The 23,808-nt window shown below is 34.6% G+C and overlaps 2 protein-coding genes across 5 annotated transcripts; one reads left to right on the forward strand and one right to left on the reverse strand.

Annotated features, from left to right (window-relative positions):
* The first annotated feature begins 674 nt into the window (after positions 1–674).
* LOC123680431 lies at positions 675–20,932 on the forward strand. 4 transcript variants are annotated; one of them, XM_045618333.1, is made up of 17 exons: positions 675–1,432; positions 1,487–1,625; positions 2,903–3,030; positions 3,084–3,147; positions 4,540–4,559; positions 5,340–5,542; positions 6,573–6,661; positions 7,263–7,567; positions 8,288–8,379; positions 8,502–8,573; positions 13,915–13,980; positions 14,045–14,107; positions 17,039–17,403; positions 19,436–19,489; positions 20,352–20,402; positions 20,491–20,672; positions 20,753–20,932. In XM_045618333.1, the coding sequence occupies exons 2-17, from the start codon at positions 1,495–1,497 to the stop codon at positions 20,839–20,841; spliced, it is 1,974 nt and encodes a 657-aa protein (XP_045474289.1). In that variant the 5' UTR covers positions 675–1,432; positions 1,487–1,494; the 3' UTR covers positions 20,842–20,932. The 4 variants fall into 4 exon arrangements, with proteins under 4 accessions (XP_045474289.1, XP_045474304.1, XP_045474296.1 ...); XM_045618348.1 differs by having other exon boundaries at positions 20,355–20,402; XM_045618340.1 differs by having other exon boundaries at positions 8,291–8,379.
* Positions 20,933–21,765: 833 nt separating this feature from the next.
* Positions 21,766–22,946, reverse strand: LOC123680456 (putative nuclease HARBI1). Its single transcript, XM_045618368.1, has one exon. The coding sequence runs from the start codon at positions 22,944–22,946 to the stop codon at positions 21,918–21,920; it is 1,029 nt and encodes a 342-aa protein (XP_045474324.1). The 3' UTR covers positions 21,766–21,917.
* Between the last annotated feature and the right edge of the window lie 862 nt (positions 22,947–23,808).

The raw sequence follows: 23,808 nt of genomic DNA on the forward strand, positions 1-23,808 counted from the left end.
CGCCAGATAGGCTTATTTGCGACATTAACTGTGGCCGAGTGTATAAATGAAGGTTCGCTCCATTTTTGGAAATAGTCAGTGGAAGAATAATCTCTATGGCTGATAGTATTTTTGATATTAGCGGTATTTTTCTAGTAAACTCAATATTTCTCCGTTGGGAACACTGGGTAGTTGGTATTGTCGCACAACAATATGGCGACGGTGAATATGGTCAATTGCATAGGCCTATTCCCGGCATTGGCTAGACGTTAAACCACAGATAACAGACGTGTTTTTGGACAGTTGGATCACAGAACACCCTAACTACAGTAGTTAGGGTGGTTCTGTGGTTGGATCATCGCTTGCACTGCGGTTTCCAGACAATATGCCTGTTCTGATTTCTGAATAGTGTAGGCAAGCCGACACAATTGACTGGTATTGGTATTGTATGTCAGCATTTCGCCAACTTTGGGCCGAGCTTATTTTGTTTGTTGGGTAAACATGAAAAAGAAGAGGTGGCGGCTACGTACGCTTGTTTTTACTGGATTAGACCTCGAATTATGAATTTCCTTATCATGTGAAGAAGAATTGGTGTCTTCTAACGTTGAAGAAACGGTATCATATGATTTTGTGATCGGATTCGGATGATCGCTGCTTAATTCTTCCCATTTTTCCCGTAAAAAATGATTGAATTTTTTCAGTATATATGCAAATAATTGCAAATCAAATCAAATTCAATCATTTTCGAGCTCAACGACTCAACGGACTCTCCTAATGCCCTAGAGCTGTACAGCTCTCAAGGCATTAGGTGTAGTGTTTCTGAAAACGATCCAACAAAGCCCGAAGCGAGAAATCCTTGGAGATGCACATCATATAATTCAGTAATGTTTTCGTATGACTTTGACGAATTAACTTATGATTATAGTAACGCTAACTTAACGTTAAGCTTGCAGAACCACCGAGCTAATCGATTTCTTATGGACAATCTGATTACACCATAATTATAGGCCCACGTAATTTTTTTAATTAACGTTTAAAAACAATCCTGGGTTTTGCTATCTTTACCGTTGAGCTAGCAGAACTCAATCGTAAAGAAACTCCCCAGAATAGATTTACTTACATAGTAATTTCAGGACAATTTTTTTTTCTATAACGGCAGTAGGTGAAAAATGTAGTAAGAATATCAGATTCGAATTTCCCGCTCAATTTAAATAGAACTTGGAACCTGTGGGAAGTCCTTTCATTGGTTACTTCTTGAGATATTTTGTAATAGGTCAGTTACGACGTTAAGAGAAATGTAATTTTAACGGAAATTCTAGGTATCACGTTTTCTGATTTTCTCTAGTAATAACGCAAAAAGGACAAAAAGCTTTCCAACTGATTTATTTGATGTTACATGGACTACATTATAAGTGCATGTTAGATTGATTTATTTGGATAGAGTATATTTAGAGTAAGTTTTAATTGATCACATAATCCTTTGAAATTATTACATTTCATTTTACAGAAATAACAATGTTTTACGACCGTAGACGAGATCTAGATAGATTTGCCATGGCTTGGGTTGCTTCCACTAGAGGTGTTAAATTTTCCATTAGGAAATTCGGACCGGAAAAGATACTCGAAATCAAAATAACAATTTTATGGTAAGTATCTATGCATATCTATTAATTGGCCAAATCATAGTGTTTGTTTATATCATTAAATTATAGAATAAAGGTATCTATGATTTCTGATGAATAACAAATATTCTTATTTGATTTGTGACTTGCCTACTTGTTCATATTCAATAATCAAATTATTAATACTGGAATAGAGACAAGATCAATAAAATGCTATTGAAATGGCTCCATCGTTAATAGAAAAATACATATAATGGTACATATACATATGTTATTCTTCTTATTTTTCACATATATTTATTTTCTCTATTAATCTCTCCTCGATCAAAACTGAATATCTTCAAAATTTGTTAACTCTGAAACTATGACTCTTGAAATGCACAATAGATCTTTAGGTCAAGGTGTTTGCGTGGTCAAATGATCTTCCGCCTCTCCTCTCGATCTATAATCTAATTGTCTCTTGAACATTTATATATGAAAATGACATGTTCACTAATTCATGAAGTAATACAAAGAAATACATTTGATATGACTAAAATTCAGAGGATTTAACTAGAAAATACTTTCTTCAAATCCTTGCTATATACAGAGATTTCTACTGATCGATGAATGGTATATGCATAAATGAAATAAATGTTCTGAAACCTCCTAGGTATATTAAATCAGCTTATCTTAATGTTCAATATATTCTATCCCGACTGTCCTAGGCCTCTATGAGGTTTTTCAGAAGTTGGCATGTTCTGTGTAGGGTTTGTTGCTGCGCCCTATTGTCTTTTCAGACACACAATTATTCATTTTATACCCAACAGAGAATGATTGGGATAACTGAAATGTATTTCCAACAGAGGAAATAATATTTAACACGTTAACTGCCACCTGTACAGCCAGTGGCCAAGTAACTACATACTTGAAGCGCCAACTGACTGTGTCGTATCCCGAAAATTGCTATGTGCTTTTCTCCACTAAATATTGAAATATTATTGTAAACTAAAAGCGTATCTCATAATTTTGAATTTCCATTTATGTACGGAAATTATTTTGTAATGGTAGCCGGCTGTACAAGTGGAGTACAAAAGATTTTCATATTTATATTTTACCATTTGGCGGCCGGATGTACAGGATAATCAATATTGGAAACCACTGAAAATCCTATGCGACAGTTAACGTGTTAATATCTTTAATATATGGTTAACAAATATATATTGCAGAAGATCATCAACTAAATTTATTATATCTCACTGATTTTTAATTGATTATCTGAATTCTAAATTAATTCTTACACAACTGAATTATCTGTCTAGTCAAGAAATGATGGAATTAATCATGAGCTCTTCAAATAACCCCGAAGAAAGGGTATCCCTTAGGATGACTGTACATCTGATAGAAGGTACTATTAAAATCTTTAATGAACAGGTCACCTTGTTCCAAGGTAAGATTTGTTTGTTTCATAGGAATTCTATGTGCTTAGTCCTTATTTTCTAGATGATCTCTTCCGATATTATACCCTACTAACCACTATTCCCAAACAAATATCAGCTCCCGAAAGGTAAGATCCTAAATCATCTCCTTGCCAATTTTGATTACTTTAATAGTAATGTATATTTGTACATTATTTCAATGTCTGTATATTTACTGATAGAATGTTACACCAATATATTTCCTACAGCAGTTTTGGCAAAGACGTTCAACAGTAATTGAAAACGCTTTTTCAATAAAGCGACCATACTAAAAAGAATAGAATTATCGGACTGATAATTGCAATGACCCTTATGAAGAGATGGTCTTCAAATTAATATCAATTAAATTTAACAAGATTAATGCTTGATACCCCTCCTCTACGATATCATTGAATAAATATTCTTTATTTTCCTGTATTAATGAATTCCATACTCTACTTTTATCATCAAAGTAATTATTTATACCTGTTTAGTTTGATAGATTTCACCTTTTTCATTTATTTTCTGAAAAATTTAATTACGAATAATTTAATAACATACTCATTATATAAAATCTAGTATATTCCAGATGGATATTTGATATATTGCCTCAGAAAATCTTTTAAGAAAAGGTGTTATAAATAACCTAAAACTATAAGTCCAAATTATTTTCACACATGCGTTGATCCGTTGACTTTATTGAGTCTTGAAGCACAGTTTCACAATGTTTGGAATGTAATGGTGTAATAGTCTATGAAGTTTATACCTATATTAACACATTATGTAGAAGTGGTTAAGATTCTTTAATGAATAGGAACAAATTGAAACTAAAATTTACCTTAAAATATTAGAATTAAGATTACTATATGGAAACTACTTTTCCCATTTCTAAATGACAAGGTAACAAAACCATACAAATTGCTGTATTAAGTAAATGTGTATTCAAAAGTTTAGAGTTGCACATGGAACAGAAACAAATTTCATCTTTAGTTAAAACCTGATCGTACCTGATTATTGTTAATATCGAAAGATTTCAGAAAGTATTTGCAAAAATTTATAACTTTGAACTACAAATAGTACTTTGCGTAAAACAATACCTAATGTATTTTGATCACTATTGTGAAAAATATCTCTATTTTTATCCTGGTTAGTCTTACAATTTCTAAGATTTAAATTTTTTAAAATTCTTTCATTTTTAGACTTTATAATCAGCTTTAATGAAATGGTTTTTTTTAATTTCAATCCTTCATTTTATAGATCGTGTTTTCGAATCAATGTTTGTTCCAAATTTCATGCAAATATAGCGTCCCAGAAAAGCTCTGGACGGTTTTTTTTTATTCGGTTTTTGAATTCTATACATTCCAAATATTATATTATTATTTGATTCAGTAGGAAAAATTAAAAGTTCTTTGATCCAATATTTAAACATTTTCTGACTACTACAATTTCAATTCAACTTATCTTTGTTTTCATTGCATAATTAACTATTTTTCTACTTTTAGGGAACTGGATGCAACTCAAAGTAAGTATGGAAAGTGCATGTTTCACTATATGTAGTCTTCTTTGTGCATCTTATGAATCGATAATGAACAAGATATTCAATTTGAAATAGAAAAATCTGCAAATTTTCATTTACGAAATTTTGCAAACTGTGGAGAGAGTAACTCATGATTAATATTCGACTAGAAATAAATTCCAGTGGGACTCACCATAACTTTGTAATATCAAATATTCCGATTGACTCATATTGAAAATAAAACCTATCATCAATATCTTGAAAAACAATCAAAATAAGAGTTGTTATGGAGTGTCTATTATTTTTAATGTAGTAGCCGAAGAAGTGATGAAAAAAGGTTTCAAATTAATAAAAATAAGATGGAATCCGCCTAGGAGAAATTGAATACCTTGTGTGACCGAAAATATCTCTATTACCTAATGCTTGAACAACTTGGGATATAGAACACCCTGCCACTATTCCATTGCCTGTATAACTTTGCATAGAAAACTAAAAGTTGATCATCATTTGCCTCTTCAGACTGAGAAGAACTCAATTTCTCTTGATCTTTTGTATTCCATACAACCGTTTACAAATTTAAAAGTTAGTGAGGTTCCACAATTTATGAAAAAACTATAGATTAACGTGTTTTGAAAAAAGCTATTTATCTTTTTCAATCTCATAGATAACAATAGAAGATATTAGTGAAAATTAAAAATGATCTTACTATCTTCATTACTTCTTCCATACTGCATGGGATTCTTATTTTGAAATATTTACAAATTATTTAAATGCTCACAACCACAGGGATCTTCAGAACTCCACCTACACCTATAATCAAGGAAAAAAAGAAGAAACGCATTTCTACCAAACGTGTAGCGCCAATTCTAGAGGAAATTCTGGGGGAAGAAGCTACAAATCTCGATTTAATTACAAAACCTCCAAGGGTTCCTTCTGCAGTGGAAGCAAGAAGAGAGAGCATTGAAATTATTGACCCACAACCTATACAAGTGAGTACAAGTCTTTTCAAAAAAGAAGTAAAAGAAAAATCTAGAAAAGATCTGACGTTGGAAGTCGGATGTTTATGCGCACTTGATCATCTGACCTTACTCATTATTCATGAAAAAGGCTTAAAACTTTGAAAATATCATTAAGAAGTTCATGGGTGACAACATGCAAATATTCAATGTTTGTATGTTCAATTTCATGATTGTCAAGTTTATAATGAAAGCATGGAAAAAAATCCCTGTCAACTTCTTTAAATTACAATCTTAATTCAACGTGGGCTAGTAGTAGTATCTTAGATCTTTTTATTAAAAGTTATGTTGACAATATTAAGATTATAATAAATATCCTTAACTCTACCTAATAAAACAATCGCCACATTATTGATTATGGTTTATTATTTCTGTTGATAATTCCCTGGAATCTCTTGAGAAAAATAAAATTCAACTCCCCCTGAAATTTTCATGTATGTACATTTCAAAATATGTAATTCCCAAAAAAAGAATAAAAATAATCGTCGGTCCAGAGTGATTTTATTTGTTATAGAAATTTTTATGGTTTACATTTAAAGAAAACACAATTTTGTATTGTAACTTCAAAACTAATGGCAATAAAAAATGAATTTTACACCAATGGATTTCACCAAAAAAAGTGCCTGTAGGATGTTTTTGTTTCATTTTGATAGCTCCCATAATAAAGAAGTTATGAGAACTTTTCATCTGACGCCATTTACCCATTTTCCTTTATAGCTTGAAAACAGTATATTATGAGGTTGCGGTTTTCATCAAATTAACTTTCTCAAAATCGAGTCCGAAAATGTGTTATTAATTTTTTTCTAGCTCAAAGGGGTTCTAGATCTCCTCACTAGACAACAAATTTGGGACATTAGATACTTTTGTCTATACGGATTGATGAATCATTCCATTCAATTTTCAGGGTTTCATACATGTGATTTTTCAAAAGGGCTCTGAAAAATTCTAATAATGGAAATAATAAGACGATAATGTAACCAAATAAATAAATACCTATTTTTAGGTTGTTCTCCCTGATGAAATGTTTGGCGAATTTGATGTTGGTCCAACAGAAATACCAAAAGATGCTCCTCCAAAGCCCCCATCGGAAGCGTAAGTTTTTTTTTTATTCAAAATTTTCTGACGAAAATTATCACTTATAAAGGAAAGACTTTTCACGATAATAACACATTCCTCTCTCAAATTATTTAATACATATATTTTATAAAAATTTGAATAAGATATTGCTTAGAAATACACTATTTTCATTGTCTTTTTACATCATCTTTCCACAGAATTTCATATGTTTTATTTTGTTCTCAAAAATTTCTTGATTTCTTCAAAGCTTATAACATCGAACCATTACTTTTCAAAATATTCCAAACAGTTATATCGTTCATATCGACTTGTTCAGCAATTTGTTTCCTCAAAAAAGGTGCACAGATTTCAACAGCAGCACACACATCTACTTCTTTTTTCAGACAATTATCTTTGAGGATTTTTGGTGGTCTATCAATATTGGAATAACTGCATGTTCACACCCATGTTTAAAATTTCTTGAATAAATAAGTGTTATAATTTCGAAATATGATCGATATTTTGTGATGGGTTGGTGTACCTTCTTATCCACTATGTAATGGATGAGGTTCTTTCCCACTATTGCATTATAAAAATTCATTATTGGTGATAATATAAGAAAATAATTAATTTTCAGATCTGTTAAATCTCAGTTAGAAAGGATTGAGGAACTCCTTGCAGTGGAGTATCAAGAATCGGTGCAAAAGCAAACAAAAAAAAGTAGTAGCAGCAGCGCTGATCAAGGCTTTCAGGTAATACAGGTAGAGGCTATGGTTCATCGATCAGATATTCCAATGTTGGAAGAACGTGTGGAAGTGATTGAAAGACAGAAGAAACCTCGAGAAAAGATTGTTACTTCGGAAAGTAGTAATGGTATGCAAGAGACCCCCAAACAGATATTGGTGGAAGCCATGGTTCACACTTCCGCTGAACCACAAGAAGGTAAGAAAATATAATGTTTTTTCAAAATAATATATTATCTCATAAATATGTTCTTAATAGGTTGTTTATACAACTGTGCTGCGACATTATTAGCAGCGCCTTGGGATGTGCTTTTTTCCCAGATCAATTACTTGAAAAGTTTATATTCAGCTCCAGTCCCTTTATCTGAATTTGCAGTATGTATAGAGTTTCCTCTTAAAATATTTTTCCTGTTATTTGCTTTTCTTTGATTTTTGCACTTCTAGTTTTTTGTTGTCTTTCTTGGTTGCTTGGTCTATTTCTGAGTTTCCCGCTTGATCTTAATATTAAAGTTTGTAGTTCCTTCAGTCTGTATTTGGGTTTTTCCATTCTTCTCATTTCATATGGGTCGTAATTAACTGCTCTTGGATTTCGGTATATTTGCCAGATTAGATATGTTATTGTGTTTCTCTAGTTTCAACTGAAGTTTTATTTATCTAATTCTTTCGTTTTTTTACCTTGGTGCGTTGATTGTCACTCATGGTAGAGGTCTACACCGTTTCAGTGGTCAGTTTAAAAATGGAAACACTATCTTACACTAGAGACCACTGATTTATATGAGGTTTTCATTTTTATTCAATTTAAACAGTTCACTTCGAAAGTCCATAATTTTTTTGTTGAATGGAGGAAAAATTGAATGATTTTTTTGAAAAAAAAATTAAATAATTTTTTTTCTATTCCATCTTATTCCTTTTCTTGCAGCAGTAATAACCGTGGACCAACCTCCTGCAACAGCATTAAGTGTTCAATTGCCAATAGGAGATTTAGAAGAAATTCAATCAGTTCAAGAAATTGTGAGTAATAAAAATATTCAATTGGTTTCCATACCAGAAATATGTTGACAAAATCTCTAGAGATTGAATTATTCACATTTCCGCCTCCGCTTTTTCTTTTTAAATATTTTTCATCTTGTTAGGCACCTACAGCAGCATTAATTGTTCCTGCGCCAATAGGAGCTTCAGAAGAAATACAACCGGTGCAAGAGACAGTAAGTAACTCGAAACAAACTAGACAATATAGGCATGATGAGAGTAGGTGAGAATCAGTGTATTCATATAATAGAATGTTTCATAATTTGTGAAAAAATTATTTGATCTTTTAGCTATTTGGTAAAACGAAATGTTTTGTTGTTATAAGTTGTATTCCAATCAGAACAATACTGATCTATGATGTGAGTTTCATTTGAATTTCAAACGTCTTTTAGTGTTTATTCATGATTATTTTGTATTTTTGATTCCGTGAGATCACTTGGCTACTAAAGCTTATAGTTTTGATTTGCCTTGTATATAGAGTTCAGGAATATAACGGGCGTTCATTAAAATTCATGGTTAAGGGTGCTGTGAAGAAATTAGAGATGATTTTCTGTGATCACATGTAGCGCTTAGCTTGTACCATATACATATAGTTTCCAGATTCGAATTATGTAAACAAATTTAATGTTTAATGTTAGTGATATGGTACAAGCTAAGCGCTACTTGTAATCACAGAAAATCAATTCAAATTTCTTCACAGCACTCTTGACCACGAATTTTAATGAACGCTTTGGACTTTATTCTTTGGGGCCACGTGAAGATCAGGTTGATGCTAATGAAACATATTCAATTCAAGACCTTAAAGATAGAATTCGTGTAGTTATCGAGTACATTCAGCCGCAAAAGTGTGAATTGGTTACGGAAAATTTCATGGAAGTATATGGTGCTGCAATCGTAGCCATGACGGCCATTGGAATATATATCGTAAACCTGTGAGAGATAACAAGTTTCAGTGGTGCTCCAAGATTATTCGATTTATTCAGAGTGGTATACCGTAAGATAATTTCATTTCTGGTCTGTGCGACTTATAAACTTCAGCATTTTTGATCGTGCATAATTTGTATGAATTTATTAGGTATTATCTGTTGATATTGCTTTCATATAAATTACATTGTTTATTTTGGATCCTCGTTACTACAATTTTTTGATTGATTCACGCCTGACGCTCTACATATGTTGCTTGGGATCTCTGATAATTTCGAGCACATTCTGAAGGGAGCCATACCCGATCTGACTTATTGCATATTTTCACCTGTGTTTTTGATCCTGTGTTTCCTTTCATCCTTTTTTCAACCTAGGCCCACCTTGTACGTTAATTTAAGTCTCACCGATCGGCCTCGGCTGAGTGAAGCGTGTATCCTCTGTTTTTCATCCTTTTTTTTTTTTTTTTTTTTTTTTTTTTTTTTTTATTGCGTGAAGTTTGATCATCTCAATAATGTCCAACCAGCAGAGCAATAATCCCCGTCCGCTTCGGAGTAAGCCAGTTGTAGCGGAGTCCCAAACCGCTGGTTCATCGAATCAGTTGGACATGGTTTTGTCCAGATTGTCTGTCCTTGACGGGATTGCTGGAGATATTTCCGAGATCAAGCGGGCACAGAAAGAGCTTTCAGATAAGCTGAGCAGCTGTTTAAGAAGTGTGGAGGAACATGGCAAAATGTTGAAGCAGCATGCATCATCATTGCAGCAATGCAGTGGTGAGCTCAGTGTCCTTAAAGCTTCCCATTCAGTTTTGAGGGAGGACGTCTCGGCGCTGAGGAATCAGTTAGGGTCAGTTGATGTTGTGGCGTTGGAGAAAACTAGCCTTATATTGAAGAGAGAGGTGTCCAACTTGAAGGATATCGCTGGTTCTTCCACCTCGATGGCGTCGTGTGGTGCCGATGGCTCTGATTCTTCTTCATGCGTCAATCCAGTAGAGTTATTGGAGCGTGTTAAGCGAGATAACAATATCATTATCCGAAATGTTCCTGAATCTGAAGATGTCACAACAGATAAAGATTTAATTATTGATATTATTTCGAAGATCAGGGACGGCTCAGCCGGCGATGTGGTCGCGACCAGAAGACTCGGCAGTTTGCGGCAGGGGGTGCACAGACCGGTTAAGGTAGAGTTTTCGAACCCGGCCGTACCTGCCAATATCCTGCGTCATAAACGGGTCCTTGCTGCGTTTGAAAACTACAGGAGGATTTCGGTGGATGATGATAAGACACCTCTGCAGATTAAGCAGCTTCAGAACCTTCGTAAGGAACTTGACAGAAGACGTTCTTCTGGGGAGGCTGATCTGACTATCAAATACAAAAAAGGAATACCTTCAATAATTAAAATAGCGCCATCAAAAAACTGAAATCTAACTTAATTACGTTGCCACTCATTTATACAAACCTTGCTTCTCTGAACTCCAAATTCGATGAGCTATCTGTCCTCGTTTGTGATCGTGAACCTGTGTTTGTTTTTCTTGCGGAAACGTGGCTTCACCCCAGGATGTCTGATCGTCAATTTGCGGTACCAGGTTATACATTATATCGTTGCGATAGTGTTACAACGCCTGGTCATGCTGGTGTTTGCATTTATGTTCGTGACGATGTAATACACTCATCCACGATTTCTCACTACTCAATCGCTACCCCTGGTATCGACAACCTGTTCTTCGATGTGAAATCAGACGACTTGGAGGTGTCTCTGGGCTGTATATATCGTCCCAGAAGTTGTGTTCACGATCAAGATCTATTTAATCATCTAGAACAACTATCGAATTCGAGAAAGAACTTGTTAATCGTTGGCGACTTCAACTTTGGAGATATTCGTGTCTGGCCTATTGCTCAGCTGCCATCGGGTGGTTCCCCTTCCTTCCCTTTCGCGGATATGTTACAGAGGTCCAGTTTGACTCAGGTCGTGGATAAGCCTACTCGATTCAGACTAAATCAGCAGCCAACAACACCTGACCTCCTCCTCACCAATGATGAGGATCTTATCTCAGATATTGAGTATCTTCCCCCTTTGGGGAGGTCAGATCATGTAGTGTTGGGCACAAGCATTCAGATACATGCATCCAGGCATCCAAAAAATGTGAAGAGGGTGATAAAGTCTGTGAATTATGAGAAGGTGGATGCTGCGCTTTGTGACGTTGGTTGGAGTTCGGTGCTTGATGGTCCTGATATTGAGGAGGTGTGGAATCGGTTTTCTCACACTTTGACGCAGATTCTTCAGGTTAACACTAGAACGAGAATAGTTAAACAGAGCCCGACTAAACCTTGGATCACTGGTGGTTTGTATGATGACATCCGCAGGAAGAAGAGTCTCTGGCAAAGGTTTCGTAGGAGTCGTTCGACACAGGATTTTTTGCGACATAGAAAATTTTCCGAATACCTCTCAGCCGTAATTAAACAATCCAGAACAACTTACGAGCAGAATCTGACCAGGCCTGAAAACAAAGCAAAGTTTTTCAAGTATATGCGATCTAAGTTTAATAGTAAAGTCTCGATTCCTATAGTTGTTGATGAACATGGTACCGTAGCGAGTAATGAGTCCGTGTCAGCTGAGATTCTTGCCAACTCTTTTTTCTCCTCCTTCACGACTGAACCAGATGGTTCAATGCCAGTTATCAACTGTCCCAGAAAAGTGGATTCATTGGAGAGCATAACAGTTACTGATTCCATGTTGGAGGAGTATCTTCATGGATTGGATGTTTCTTCTGCCCCTGGTCCTGATGGATTTTCGCCAGCTTTTCTCAGGGCGTGTTCAGGCTCTCTCAGTGGACCATTGTGTACTATTATGAATCGTGTACTATCTATGGGTTATTTACCTTCAGCTTGGCGACAATCGACGGTAACGCTAATTTTCAAGAAGGGCGATAAACTTAAGGCCGAAAACTACAGACCCATAAGTCTCACTTCTGTTGTGGTCAAGGTTCTTGAGAGGGTAATATCCCAACAGGTGCTTCAGTTCGCATTGCGGGAGTCCATTATTCCACCCCAGCAGCATGGCTTCGTTCCAGGAAGATCAATTATCACCAATCTTTTGACTTGCCTGAATGACTGGACTAAGTCATTGGATGCTGGGATTCCGATGGATGTGGTGTATCTTGACTTCGCAAAAGCATTTGATCGAGTACCAAGGAGAAGACTACTTCATAAATTGGAGCATTTTGGTATTCGAGGTTCTCTACTCAAGTTCATTGATGCATTCTTAACAGATCGTTCTTTTTCTGTTAGGGTCGGTAATATGTCATCTTCTATGAAGTCAGTGCTGAGCGGTGTACCCCAGGGATCAGTTCTTGGGCCCCTCCTGTTCATTCTATATGTGTCCGATCTACAGCCATTGTTAAGCTCCCCTTCCGCATCTTACGCAGATGATATAAAGCTGTACAATAGGTCAGAGTGTCATCGATCTCTGCAGAGTGAGCTCGATTTCCTGGTAAAGTGGTGTCTTGACTGGTTGCTTCCATTGAATATACCCAAGTGTCGTGTCCTATATTTAGGCAACAATAATCCGAAACGACCTTATTTCATTGATGGTGTTCCCCTGGATGGGTGTCTGAGCCACGTCGATCTGGGTGTTGTTGTGAGTAGTGACCTATCTTGGAGTCCTCACATCCTTCATATATGTAATAAAGCCAAACAACGGCTTTATATGATCCAGCAGTGTTTTAGGGGTGGCCATCCGGATGTCGTTGCTGCACTTTACAAGGCATACATCCGCCCAATCCTAGAGTTTGCTGGTCCAGTCTGGCATCCATGGCTTCAAAGAGATGCTCAGATGCTCGAGTTTCTGCAGCGACGTGTCACACGGTTGCCATACGGGGTGCAAAGACCTTCTTATCAAGATCGCTTGAGTATTATGTGTCTCGACACATTTGCGGATCGTAAGCACCGTGGAGACATGATTGTGACGTTCAGAGCGTTGAATGGTTTTTTCGGCTCCGACCTATCGCATCTCTTTGAGTTGAACACCAATCATCTAAGAGGGCATAACTTGAAATTGGCGCGGGAAAGATTCCATACGAGATCCCGTGAAAATTTTCTGAGCAACCGAGTTTTCGCCTGTTGGAATCAACTTACACCTGATATTGTTGGAGCTCCGTCGGTGAACGTGTTCAAGAATAGGTTCGACGACTGGAAGTCAAGGGTTCTTGAATAAAGTTAATTAGTTTTTCATAAGTTGGATATTTCAGTATCTTTGTTTTTCTCAAATTGCATTCATGTTATTTTTCTCATTAGGGTTTTATTGAAATTTTTGTTTATTAAGAGTTTTATAGTTACATACTCAACTCTGTTTCTAATGTAATAATAATAATAATAATTATAATAATAATAATAATAATATCATTTTTCATCGTTAATGGCATACACTGAAACAAATGAAATATACTAAAATTTTTTTTATATTTAAATGGAATCTATTATTTCCAAAAATTAAAGCAAAAATATTCATCAAGCCTATTACAAAAGAGTGATCTTAATTATCATTTTCGTATGTTCCTCTGCTTTTCGTTTCTGAATACCTATTCTGGCTTTGTTTCAGGCACCTTTGGATGTGATTAAAACAACAAGGAAAACTCTCAAGGAAGGAAGAGAACAAAGAGGAAAGGTATGTCCTATTTTCATTTCAAATTTAAACGTCAATTATATATAGATCAAATTTTCTTTTATAGGAAGAAATGATAGCCAAGCGCCTCCGTTTGAAGTTCAGAACAGCGAGGAGGGTTTTACTCTTGGTAAGTTTGAAATTGAAACATACGGATTGTTTTTTAAACTTTCAACATACGCTACATAGAGTCTGTAAAATAAAAAGGACGAGGAAAGCACTGACGTAAAGTCAGGAGTTTTAGAGCGTACGCATGTATTCATGCACCTCTTGGGGATCACATAACTCTATATAGATATACAGCGTGCCAAAAAAGTAATGTAACTCGTCATTGATTCTTGTGCGAAGAATTATTGAGGAAAATCCTCGCACCTGTCGATTTTTAATTTCAAAAGCAATTTATAATATGCACTGATCTGAGATTTGACAAATTCGTACTGAACTTAATTTCTTCTTGAAATTTTCTTAGGTGGTTCGGATCTCAAATGCAGCTGTTGATATGGTGTTTTAAAATTTGTTTTTCTCATCATTTCAAAAATAGACTGCGCAAAAAAATTAACGCACATTCTAAAAATCTCAATTTTAATGAAAATTAACTCTACATTGACTTTATAACTTATTTTTATGTTCTCTTGGGAAGGTTTTGAACGAAACACGACACATTAAATGGAAGAAAAATTCAGGATTTCACTGAATCTTATGTGAAAGAAGAGAAATAAACAATTTTCAAAATACTGGAATGCTGATGAGTGATTTAATACTTGGTATTTCCACCCCTTGCGTTAATTACAGCTCGGCAACGACGGTTCATACTCAAAATGAGTGATCTTAAAATGTTCTGATCTAATCCTTCCCAGATTTCTCTGAGTTGGATTCCTAAGTCATTAAGAGAAGCTGGATGATTTTCTGAACTTCTCATCCTTCTATTGAGGTTGTCCCCAACCTGGTCAAACGGATTGAGATCTGGACTTCTTGCTGGCTATTCCATTCGAGAGACTTCAACCTCTTCAAGGTACTCCTGAACGATGCGCGCACGATGGGTTCTGGCATTATCGTCCATAAAAATGAAATTTTCACCAATGTATGGGGCAAATCGCACTACATGCTCTTCAAGAATGTTCCTTATATGCCTATCAGCATTCATAGCTCCATTATCAACGACCACTAGGTCTGTGCGAGCAGTCAAAGATATTCCACCCCATACCATAGTAGTATTCAGGAAAGAGCACTGAGCATATCTTTCATGTGGACGTCTGTATACAGGGGAACGTTGATCACAATGGTAGAGGCAGAATCTAGACTCATCTGTGAAGAGAACTCTTTCCCAATCAGCCTCTTCCCAATGGATATGCTCTCTCGCAAAATCCAAACGCGCCCTTCGATGGGCTGGGGTAAGAGCTGGGCCTCTTGCCGCGACACAAGGCCTTGAATCATATTCTCTGAGGCGATTTCTTATTGTCTGAGTGCTAATTTGCACCCCATGAGTTTGCTCAAGCTGATTTTGAAGGAGGCGAGCGGTTGCAAACCGTTGTCTCAACGAAGAAACTTTCAAGTAACATTCTTGAATGGCAGTTGTAACCCGTGGTCTACCCTGTCCTGGTCTTCGGACATTCATACCTGTCTCCCTGAATCGCTGCAACATTCTGGACACACTTGTATGGGAAACTCCAAACCTTTCTGCAATTCTTGTATATGTCCACCCTTCTTCTCGCAAAACTACCGCTTGGACACATTCCTCTTGGGTCAAATTGCGTGTTTCGCGTTGCATAGCGATCGAGTGTAGAAAATCAAACGAAAGAAAAACTATTGATCACTAGAATTGATCGAGAACAACTGATTTCAGAATGGAGCCAATACATTCAAAATCTGATAATCTCATCTTTTTGTATTCCTGCTGGGAAAAAACATCTGTATTGAAGAAAAACGTTGAAAGTGGATAACATATGCATGCATAATTCATTGAGAACACCTTCAGTTGTAGAATAAATTTGAGATTTCCATAATGTGCGTTAATTTTTTTGCGCAGTGTATAAATTGGATAAGATGCACTTAGATGCGGATGAGATTTCTCCCCGATTTAACTGTGCAAATTTCATGTTATGCTTGTGTTATTTCTTTACTAATAAACTCGGGAGCTTTGAGCGTTTTTTATTCATTTTCCAATAACGCTCTTAGGCCCAGTTTCACCAAACAGCACTTGATCCCAGATTGATTAAACTCCGCTTGTTACTAAAGCAGGCTTAACAGTGTTTTCTGTTTCACCATGCATCAACCCGTCCGGAGATGATCGCGATTAAATAGTCAAACCATTTGGCAACGTTGTGAACAAAGAGTTATATAGTGTTCTGTATCGTATTAGCAGTGATGACCACCATTGGCGCTAGGTGTCAGGTGTCATTCATTCATAACTCATAACATTTCAAATCATTTGTCATCTTGTAAACAAAAAACAAAATTTTTGCCGAAAATGTCGAGTGATGTGCTTCGAAATGTCGGAAACTTGCAGAAGTTAAAAATAAATTATCCCATTTCACAAAACCACACATTCTGGAAAAAAAAACTATATAAGTAATTTTATTAACTTATTTATTTTTATTAACAAGTTATTGCTTCTTAAATAATATTTCAATCAAACATATCAATAAATTATTCTTTGCAATAAATTTCATAAAACACAAAAACAAAGTTTACGTGTATTTTAAATGGGAAATATTGAGCCTATACATATAGTCATATTTTGATAAAATTGACCCAAAAATTAGAAATTTCCGGAAAAATAATTACATAGGCAAGAGTTCCATACTGATAAATAATTATTAATCTCAACTTGAAAGGTTATAATCCTCCAAAAATGGCCGATTAGTGCTAAATCGCGATTGGTCGATTAAATGGCGCTTTGGAGTGTGGTGAAACGCTACATTACATTAATCGTGATCTAAGGCCTCACTTAAGAGCCAAGTCAAGATTAAAGCATTTGGTGAAACTGGGCCTTAGAGATCACATATATACATCTATGTCATCAGTAAGGGTGCAATTGATACAAGAAATTATATTTTTTCAGGACGATTATAACAAGATTGTTGTCGTAGAGGATGATTTTCCAATAACAATTTTCTCGGAAACCGAACTCCTCCATGACGAATTGTTTGATTTTCTAATGCAAACTGGTGTGGATTTGGAGTCGACAGAGAAAACTATTGAACAAATGAGAGGAATTACTTCAAGGAGTTTCAGCAGTGGACTCAGGAGAAGGTTGTCAAAAGTACCTACATCCCTCACGCCAATAGAAGGCTTGTCCAGATTAGACTCGAACATTCCTTCAAGTGTGGAAGTCATGAAGGAGTTGAATGTACCAATTATGCAGTCGACCCCTTTCAAGGGGGACGATGTTGAATTGCCTCAGGTGAAACTCTACGAGGAGATCAAGTGAGTTGAATTATCAGTAAAAAATATTCTTGTTTATATTTATTTATTTAATACATTAATTCTACAAATCATCAATACATTGATGTTCCCATAGAATGAATATGTTTATTTGTAAAAATTAGTGCAATGCAAAAGTAAAAAAACCCCCATTATGAATGTGTCATTTTATAATTTTTAAGTGATCTAATTCTTCGAATAGATGTAATACTGGGCTTCTTCATTGTTCGCTTCTCTAAAATAACCCCTCTAGAGTGAATTATTTCCGGTCTGGCAACAATAATGTCAGTGCGCACGGTATATTTGAAAAAGTTCAAATTCTCATGTAACCATTTACGAATAACTCTACCGAGTTTCATAAACCATCGATCCACTATAGTCTGTTCGAATATAACATTGAGCAATATGAAATTAATAAATAGTTTGGTTTCTTTCAATGTTTTGGATTTCGTGATATTTTGTCAAAGAATACATATTTTATCATGTTGATATTTACATGTTTGATATTTACATAAAAATAGAATTGAAGATTATAAGTTACCATATTACTTTATGTGGAAATACATATTTTATGTTAAGATGCTTTGTATATTTGTAGATTCATATGCAGTACAAACTTTACGATTATGTGAATTAACCTTTGTTCAACTCTGGACGTACAGTACCTCTTTCTATTCGAAGATCCTCTCCCTTTCAAAGATCCTCCTATTTATGTGTGAACTTGTTTATATTGCTCCGTCTTATATTTGAACGCTATTTATTGAGAAACCTAGAATTTTAAGTTTGCTCTTGAGACAGGCTATATATATATATATATACTACTCACAATCCAATCAGAATTTACATAAGTTCCATGTAGGCTGGCTCAGTAAAACGCTAGATATAGAAATATCGGAAATTTTACTTTTAGGCATGCTTAATGTACCGAACAAATTATAGAAAATTAAATTCGCACGGAATGATCTATAACCCAAACAGGATACACATACATACTAAATCACACCAAAATCGTAAAAGAATTATATAAGTCGAGGTTATTTAGATTCTTGAATCTATTCCCGATGTTGAAATGATAGTTGCGATAGTTATAGCATTTTCCATTATTGCATTATCTGAAAGTTAAGATCCCTATATTTCGAAATGTAGAGTGTTGTTGTTAGAGGTTGTTATATATAGTATATCCAAAGTCACTTGAACTAGTCCATCAAAACGCTTGGCCATAGATATCCCTTTGATGTGGATACAGCGATCCGCTAAATACCAGGGTTTATTTGAAAGTATTGTAAGGCAATAAATTCACTAGCCTCAAAGGAATTTCTGGAAACTTTGACAACCCATGAATAATCGAAATTTTCAGCTTCTTCCGAGTGACTTTGGATAAACTATACTTGTTTCCTTTGATACCACTTCTTTGATATTGTATCTTATCTGTGGGTTGCCAATCTTGACTAGTGCATCATTTTTTATTATAGTATTCACACATGATATGTATGATCACTTTGTTTGCTGTACATCCTTATCATCAATAATAGTTGGGTACTTTATCAAGTTTGAAGTCGGTTCTTGTTGATATTTGATCTTGAATATCGAATAGAATTCCTTATTATTTTAACTTTCTGTTGCTACAGCTGACTCATTCAAACTGTGAGATAGACTGATACTAAATAATAATATACAGGGTGAGTCTTTGACTTGTACATATATTTTAACCGAAGATTCTTGAGGTCAAAAGAAACACTTTTTTCATTTACCATTTTTTCCGATTCGGCCCTGTTAAAAAGATATAGCCATTTTAAATTTTCATAATGAGCTAATTCACCCCTGGTAACCGGAACACTGAAGTTTTCGCAAGTATAAGATATACAATTTGAACCTTGGAAATAAGCTACTATATTGGAAAAGCATCATAAACTCACTTTAACATTCCATTTGTTGAACAAAGTAGTATAGCAATGTGCACATGCATGCAAGCATTTATGGAAAGGATTGACATTGGTAAATTTTAATGAAAGCCTTATTCTGAATATTTTTTCAGGTTAGATTTTGAATTTCCAATCCAAGAAATCACCGAAGTACAAAAAGAACCGCAGTAAGTATTGAATATCTATTTACATCCTGAAGTTATGATATTTTTTCTGAATGATGTTCTTTAACACCCAATAAATATTTGTCTGTTATTTGCAAATTTTTGAGATGGTTACTTGATAAATAAATAATGATATTTCCATATGGCCGTATGATTTTTGAGATGTTGATGAGTCAATCTCAATGATATAGCCATGCGAAAACAGAGCAAAGTGAACTCTCACATTCACAAGTTTCTGTTAATTGTGCATAATAAATGTTCAATTGAATGCTATGAAAAGGTAGTTCACTTAAAATTGTTTTTCAATTTGTTCTGCTTAAAAATTCAGATAAAATTGATTGATCTTTTAAAATGGGTTCTGAAATCGAACACATGAACAAACATGAAATTGAAGGATTTGAAAAATAATTTGGTATATAGCGTTTTGTTTTAATGTTGAATATCTTAAGGAAATAATTTGGATAGTTTACCGTTTTGTAAATATTCGTCATCCTTAATCACACAACCTTCTTCAAAATTTTTATCGCAAACTGAGCTAGAAACGATAGGAACAAATTTTTTTCTTGGACTAGTTTTTATCCATAGAAGTTTCAATTTTTCGTCTCTTGATCTTTGAGATATAAATAATTGCACCAGCGGTTTGGAACACAACATATTTGCATGATATTTCCCAGTAGATGATGTCAAATATACTTCCTAAATCACCTAAAACTATATTATTTCATTCTAAAATGATTATAATGGACCTATTATTTCTCTTCATTGGTTGTTTTTGCACTTCAAACTAATATACCACATAGGTACCTTGAATACAACAATATCGCAAAATATGCATATAAATATAAATGATATAACTTTATTTCAGTAGAGCAGACAAAACCATTCCAGAGGTTGCTGAGAAGGAACCTGAACAATTGTGAGCTTATAAAATATACATTTTTTATAATTATCTATATTGATATTTGTTTTTTTTTATGAATATTTGTCATATTTTGAATTTGTAGGGCCCAAAGTTCTCATGCAGATGAACCTTCACCTAGGAAGAGAGAGGAAGCAAGAATAAAGAGGAATATTTTAGATAAAATGAAAAATTGGGATGACTCTCAAGAATATATTCTATTCGATGATTTAATCCCTGAACCTAAAACTAGATTGAATGCAGCTAGAACTTTCTATTTCCTACTGAGTAAGTCCTATTTAATATTTTTCTCAGATGTTGAGTATAGGATTCAATTTCTTTATTAAGAAGTTTTTTTTTGGGAACAGCTTTCACGAAAGAGCAAATTCTCAGTCTTCTGCCAGAAGAGAATTCTCTTGAAGTCAAGTATGTGAAGAGAGGTAGAATGCTTCTGTGATGGCCTAACCTAAGATTACTATTTATTGTGTTATTTGTTACTGTATCCTGTAAGTGAAAATAAAGAATAATAAAGCAACTTAAGAACAATACCACGCATTATTAATGTTTTTGGAGTAGTGAATAGCTTGCTCAAGAAGGTCTCTTGATTGGATCAGTATCACTATTGAAGAATTTGTATTTAAATTTAATTCTGTTCCTACTGTGATTGGGCATCTAGAGAAAAGTTGAGGGGATTATAAAAGCGTTCATTGAAATTTGTGGTCAAGATTGCTGTGGAAAAATTAGAGTGGATTTTCTGTGATTACAAGTAGAGCTTAGCTTGAACAATATCTCTAACATTTGTTTACATACTTCGAATCTGGGAACTACATATGGTACAAGCTAAGCGCTACTTGTAATAACAGAAAATCAATTCTTATTTCTCCACAGCACGATTGACCAAGAATTTAAATGAATGCTCGTTACTTTCGAGTTTGTGAAAAAATATTCTTGTTGAAATTGCTGGTCTCAGTATTTTCATTTCTTGAAAAGTAAACAACATTGTTTTATTGTTCTGAATATCTGAATAACTTTGAAATACAAAGTAACTGACAAAGATCCACAATGAAATTATTTGAAAAATTATATTTAAAAATGTTATAAAATTTACATTGAATTCAAATTATGCTCTTTGGATGTGTTCAAAATATCGTCTTCAGCTGCTTTACATTTGTTGACTATTCTGATCAAATTAAGAACCAATTTTTGAATTACATTACGATTCATTTATAAAATAAATTAATCCGTTTTTCTTCACATACCTTGTTTATTAATCATCTTAATTGTTCTCTGACTTCAGAAATAATGTCAAATAGTGTTAGGTCAAGAGGTGAAAGTGGCCATGCCATTGGTCCACTTCTAGTTTTCCATCTATTAGAATATACACTATCATAATAATTCCTGACTTGTAATGAGGAATGAGGTGGTTCGATGAACTATTGATACCCTCTTCATCAACATCTAGATGGGTCATTAACTACATACAAATTACTTCCAACGCCAGAAGCCATCATTTCATTAACAAAAGATTATGAATTAGAAAATGCTCTTGACCAAAGCTGTCCTCTCTGAAAAATTTTGAGGTCCGTGAGGTACCATATTAACAAGTTCATCATCATCCAAGTCGATGTCAAGGAATTCTTCTTCGAATTCAATTGCCATATTGTGAAGAACTGCAGTAGCCATAATAACATTTAGTATTGTGTCCATTTTTTTTAAAGTGATACCTTTTTGTATGCAAGGAAATCTACGCTTCCATACTCCTATGCATCTCTTGACAGTATTTCTGGTTTTTACGTGGCTTTTATTGAAATTTTCCTCTGCAGTGGTGGAAGGACTCAGGAATGGAGTTAGTAGAAATCTCTTGCAAAAATATCCACTATTACCAAGAAGATAAAAGTTTCCATATCTACCACTTTCTAACTGAGCACATAATGGTGAATTATTAAAAATCGTGCTGTCATGGACGGATCCTGGCCAACGTACAATTATATTCCTTATTTTTAATCTAGAGTCAGATACAATTTGGACGTTTATTGAAAAATAACCTTTTTGGCATCTGAAACTTTCTGCTAAACGTCCGCCTGGTGAATTAATTTTCACATGAGTACAATCTATAATCCCCAACACCCTTGGGAAACCGGCAATTTCATGAAATTCTTGTGCTACTTGGTGACATTCTTGTCCGTTTGGCATCATTATTTCTCCAGGAGCTAAGCTAGCAATTGCTTTAGTAACTCTTTGTAGAATTCGGCACACTGTTGCCTTATCACAGCCCACCAAATCTCCAAGAACTGCTTGGAAAGAGCCTGTTGCATAAAACCTTAAGGCGATAAGTACCTGTGTTCTAGCATCTATTGCTTTGGAACGCCTAGTATCAGGTTCAATAAGGTGTCCTATTTTACTTAAAATGTGAAGAATACGTGGTTTATTGAACTTGAATCTCGATCTAAATTCATTTTCTTCTAAATCGTTCCAGAAGTCTTTTCTGTCCGGTATATTTCTAATATTTATTTCTTCATCCGACAGAGACGAAAGGCTGGATAAACTAGAGAGACTGGACATCGCTAATAATAATATTATATTGTTATCAATTTTTTCTCATTGAAACTCCAATTTAATATTTATAATGTTAGTTTTATGCCGCAAAGTTGGAGGATTAAATTTATAATGATGAAGGTCAAAATTCTCCTTCATCAAATATAAAAAAAACTATTTCTTGCAACATGAAATATAGCTAAGATGTCCAAAAACCAGGTGTATGAACTGATTAGCTTTTGTTTTGCCAATTTTGAGAATATTAGTTAAGCTTCGTTATGTCAACTCATGGGCGCCCGCAGGAGGGGGCCAGGGGGGCCATGGCCCCCCCTGAGATTTTGATTACCTCATTTTTCAGCACAACACCCTCAATATTACTTTCTCAATCCAAAGGGCAAGGAAAAAAGGAAAGTAATGGATTCACAACAATTTTCCGGTTTTCAATGGAATTACTATACATATAAACATAATATACTATACACATATCCATAATCGGCAGAGGTATTTTTTGAATTGAAAACTTTTTTAGGCGCGTTGAGCACTTGTTGGGTGAAGAAAAATCGTGGAACCGAAAGTAATCCATGCGTGTCAATTTTTTTTTTTAAATACATCTTATATATTCTCTCCTATTGTCTTTAATAGATGAAGGTAAGAAAAAAAGTATTGGAGAAAATAGAAAAAAAATTTACAGATTATAAAAACAATAGTTTTTTGCGGAACTCAAGATAGGCCTATACGAGAGAGCAACAAGAACTCTGGAAATTTTAGTGAACTTTTGAAATTCAGAGTAGACGCTGGAGATGAAGATTTAGAGATCCATTCATTCAACGGTTGGTTTGAATTTGGACAAACTTGTAGCACAAGGTTGTGATGGATGCTCAACAATGGC

This window comes from Harmonia axyridis, chromosome 1 (genome assembly GCF_914767665.1).
Source record: "Harmonia axyridis chromosome 1, icHarAxyr1.1, whole genome shotgun sequence".
NCBI lineage: Eukaryota > Metazoa > Arthropoda > Insecta > Coleoptera > Coccinellidae > Harmonia > Harmonia axyridis.

What these genes read in the sequence shown, in the direction of transcription:
- LOC123680431 (XM_045618333.1), top strand. Translation starts at nt 1,495, where the DNA reads ATGTTTTACGACCGTAGACGAGATCTAGATAGATTTGCCATGGCTTGG. An exon ending in ATCAAAATAACAATTTTATG is followed by an intron (nt 1,626 to 2,902) that starts GTAAGTATCTAT and finishes TTATCTGTCTAG; the next exon opens with TCAAGAAATGATGGAATTAA. An exon ending in TTCAATCAGTTCAAGAAATT is followed by an intron (nt 8,380 to 8,501) that starts GTGAGTAATAAA and finishes TCATCTTGTTAG; the next exon opens with GCACCTACAGCAGCATTAAT.
- LOC123680456 (XM_045618368.1), bottom strand. Translation starts at nt 22,946, where the DNA reads ATGTCCAGTCTCTCTAGTTTATCCAGCCTTTCGTCTCTGTCGGATGAA.